The following is a 3,819-nucleotide window of genomic DNA, read 5'->3' as shown; positions in this document are numbered from 1 at the left end:
GCGACCTTCCGGTTACAGATGCGATTCCCAACCCCCTGAGCCACGGTCGCCCCCCCTATACAATGACAATATAACAAAATATTAAGCATTTCATGACCTTTGAATAAATAGTTTAAAAAATTAAGTACTACTGTAGACGTTCACCTACAAAGAGTAACATCTATCCATCTATGAAAGTAGATTTTGATAGCGCACAATGGTCATAAGAATTCTTAAAGACGCATAGTTCCAACAATGGACAGATTTATGACTTATGACTTACTTAAATGCTGAGGGAATCCCATGAGGTTGGCTACTTCTCTGGGACTAAAATAACGAAGCTTCAGTTTTAACAGCCGCTGAAGTTTCTCCTCCTCAGAGCACTGGTCCAGACCCATAAAGACACTTTCAATCTGCACAGGACACAAATCAAAAGCAAGCATAAGATTCTTTTCTTTCTTACACGGGAAATGCAAAAATTCTTTTTTAAAAAAGAATTTTTGCATTCATACAGCTTTCTGGGAAGGATCACCACAGTGGTAAGACCGGTTTTATATTTAGCATACACAGATTTATCATGCAAATATCAGCATGGCATGGCTGCCATCGAGCATTTTTTTGGTAACTGTAAAGTAAGATGATATTCGCAAAACCAATGACAGTAGCGAATCTGTTGTGCATTTTGGAGTCCTATCTAGGATGTAGCTTTATAAATTTATATGAGTTTTGCTCAATTTTGCTCATTCAAAGATAGTAAAAAGCTTCTGGGCTTAATTGCTCAAGGACTTACTCTTAAATTTTGAGTTTAAAAATAGAGTTATTAATGGAATGTGAAAAGAAAAAAAAAAAAACCCAAAACATCAGATGACACTAGGGATGGGTACCGGTATCCGGTGCCGTTCTGACATAAACGGTAGTAACCAGACCGAAAAGCAGCGCACATTTCGGTGCTTTATTTTGGTGCTTTTTTTTCCTGAGATGTCATACACTTTGAATTCTAGCCAATCATTTTACGTTTCCGAGGATAGTAGGCGGGTCCAGGTACGTACGTTCTGTTAGAGCAGAGCTACAGATTAAAAATGTCCAAGGCGAAGCGGTCAAAGTCTGGCTGTACTTCACAGCAAAAGATGCAAACTCAGCAGCAACAAGTGCTTTAAGCTGATACTGTGATACTGTCAAAGGAGGTAACACCTCAAATCTGATGAAACACCTGGCGACGCATAGCGTTTTTTTTAAAAGCCGAGAAATGCGCCGTATTTGATAGCTTGCTGCGAGACCTCACACCGAGCACATCTACTGCGGGTGTGGTGCCTGTTATCGGACCCGGAGTTAGCAACATCCCCCAAAAACCCGAAGAGGAGAGTCCTGGCCCCTAGCCCTGCCAGTGTAGCAGAAATGATGAGGATGATGATGCAGCAGCAGCCGTTCTTCTCTGCGTGAGTAGCTTAATGTTGTTCGTGTGTAATTTACGTTGAGTAGGCTAACCACGTTATTACATTAATGCATGTAAGGTGAACTAGCAAACATCATCATAGCTACATGCGGCTGTCTTCTTGTTTGATGGCAGATACTCCCTTCACCCTGGCCAAAAAGGCTAAAATGACCAAAGAAAAAGTGGAAAACAGTTAAACATGAGAGGTTTTTGGACAAAGTTTGTGTTTTTTCCATTGTTTAAGCACTGCTTCCAGCCAAGAGTGATACCATATATGCCCCATAGCTGCAGAAAAGGCTAACATTGTTATCTTTTTACAAAAAAACAGCTGAACATGAGAGGTTTTTGGACCAATTTTGTGTTCTCCATTCTTTAAGCACCGGTTTGAGCACCGGTTTGAGCACCGTTTAAGCACCGGCACCGTTTCAAAAGTACCGGTTTGGCACCGGTATCGGATAAAACCTAAACGATACCCATCCCTAGATGACACTGAGAAGCCTGAAGGCAGGTAACTTTAGGTTTTACCCTGGGTTTGCTTTACTATGAAGGTGATTCAATTTATACCGAGGTATAAGGCAATTTACCCTAGAGATTAACATCTATAAAATCACTGCCTACTGACCAATCAAAAATCCAGAAAATAGCATCACTATTCCTGGAAGATTCCTTGGACCTCTGCAGGAAGAGTAGGAAAGTTCTGTCTAAAGACTATGTGTTTCCCAAATGAGAGTCGGCAATAAATATCGAATTTTAGGTGCAACTTTATTCGAAATCTGTTTTCTTTCAACAATTTGACAACTGTTTTATCGCTCTATGTGCATTAATATATGATTCTAAAACAGGACACCAACACTGTACTTGCTCAGCTCATATCCACTTTGCATATAGATTAAGCCTTCTGGTTGATTTCTGAATAAAAAGTATATTGTTAGAACAGCAAACTTTTCACCAAGTTTTTCTTATTGCTGAGAACTACAGCTTCTAGAACACCAAGAACACCTGTTCAATCAATCAGATTCATTTCACTTCTTTGTAACAAACTAAAGCATTTTCCATATCTCAAGCTATGGGGCACTAAAAGTTTTAATGTTTAAGTGAATCCAGTTTAGAGTCTCAGAGCTCTAATGAGCAGTCATCAGCTTAGTAATAAATAGCCCCACTGAGTGCATTTGGCTCTAAAGTAACTAACTGTGTGCTTACTCTTTAGCTTTTCTGCAGCATTAATCTATGATTTCTCTGGAATAGGCAGCATTCACAGAGATCGTTCACTTTTACAAAAACCCAAACGTACCTTGGTTTCCATGCAACACTGCAATACTGAGCCTGTTCCCTGCACATACCGGCCATAGCTATGGAGAAACAACATGAACAAAGTTAAATAACAAAATTTCTCATTTTAATTTAATTTATACACCATATAGACACTGCAACGAAAATACTTTAAAGATTTTATGCATACTGGTGGATTAACCATTGCACAAACACAAAAAATTATTTTGGTAACACACACACACACACACACACACACACACACACACACACACACACACACACACACACACACACACAGAGGTTGCCTTTTTGGTCAGTTTCACTCCAGTCATTGTACCAGAACGTTTTTAAAGGCCATTAACACCAAGTTGTGAATCATGCAATCATGAAAGAGCGCGTAACCCAAGGGATGGACGCTATGTCTACACATTACAGAAAACTTGGCAAAGAACCAGCTTTTGTATCTTTAGGCGAGTCGTTATTAGCAGTCTATACTGCAAACTGCAAATTCTGTAAAAAAAAAAAAAAAAAGTACAAGTTTGAAAGGTAAGCTGAACACTGGCCATATCTTGGCATTGTGTTCAGTGTATTCTTAAAAAGAAATTGGACAAGTGGAAGAAAAAAGAAGTAGAGGGCCTAAAAAAGGAGAGGAATCGTGAACAGCAGATTCAAAAGTCATATCTACTCTTCTCTTCCTACCAACAGAATGTTAGTCTTGAGTTACGTGATAAGTTTGGAAAAATTTGGAATTTCACATTACTTTTTACGAACACGCTCTGTGTGCAATGTCCTAACTATGTTTTTCTGCCTAACTCTGTTTTTGTATGCTGTATTTCCATGTATGCTCGCACATGTTTGAATAAATTGCTGCAGCTTTTCCTAGAGAAATAAAAAGAAGTAAATAGTGTCTCAAGATTTTTTCCACAATCAATTTTTTTCACACTTTGCTAAACCTGTTTACCATGGTAAATGGTAAATGGCCTGTATTTGTATTGCGCTTTACTAGTACATAGGACCCCAAAGCTCTTTACACTACATTCAGTCATCCACCCACTCACACACTGGTGATGGCAGCTACATTGTAGCCACAGCCACCCTGGGGCGCACTGACAGAGGCGAGGCTGCCGGACACTGGC

At 39.5% G+C, this 3,819-nt stretch overlaps 1 protein-coding gene across 1 annotated transcript in view; it reads right to left on the bottom strand.

Moving 5' to 3' along the window:
• Window positions 1–3,819, bottom strand: part of trdmt1 (tRNA aspartic acid methyltransferase 1) — a 16,513-nt gene that overhangs the window by 3,455 nt on the left and 9,239 nt on the right. The window contains exons 9-10 of the mRNA XM_005941277.3: window positions 2,703–2,760; window positions 263–392 (exon numbers count right to left, since the gene is read on the bottom strand). Of these exons, the coding sequence (XP_005941339.1) occupies window positions 263–392; window positions 2,703–2,760 (188 nt within the window). The remainder of the gene's footprint in view (window positions 1–262; window positions 393–2,702; window positions 2,761–3,819) is intronic.

This window comes from Haplochromis burtoni, unplaced genomic scaffold, assembly GCF_018398535.1.
Source record: "Haplochromis burtoni strain Fernald_Lab_line unplaced genomic scaffold, NCSU_Asbu1 Contig_309, whole genome shotgun sequence".
Taxonomy (NCBI): domain Eukaryota; kingdom Metazoa; phylum Chordata; class Actinopteri; order Cichliformes; family Cichlidae; genus Haplochromis; species Haplochromis burtoni.
The sequence above is the reverse complement of the archived record's forward strand: the minus strand, read 5'-3'. Positions and strand labels throughout refer to the sequence as shown.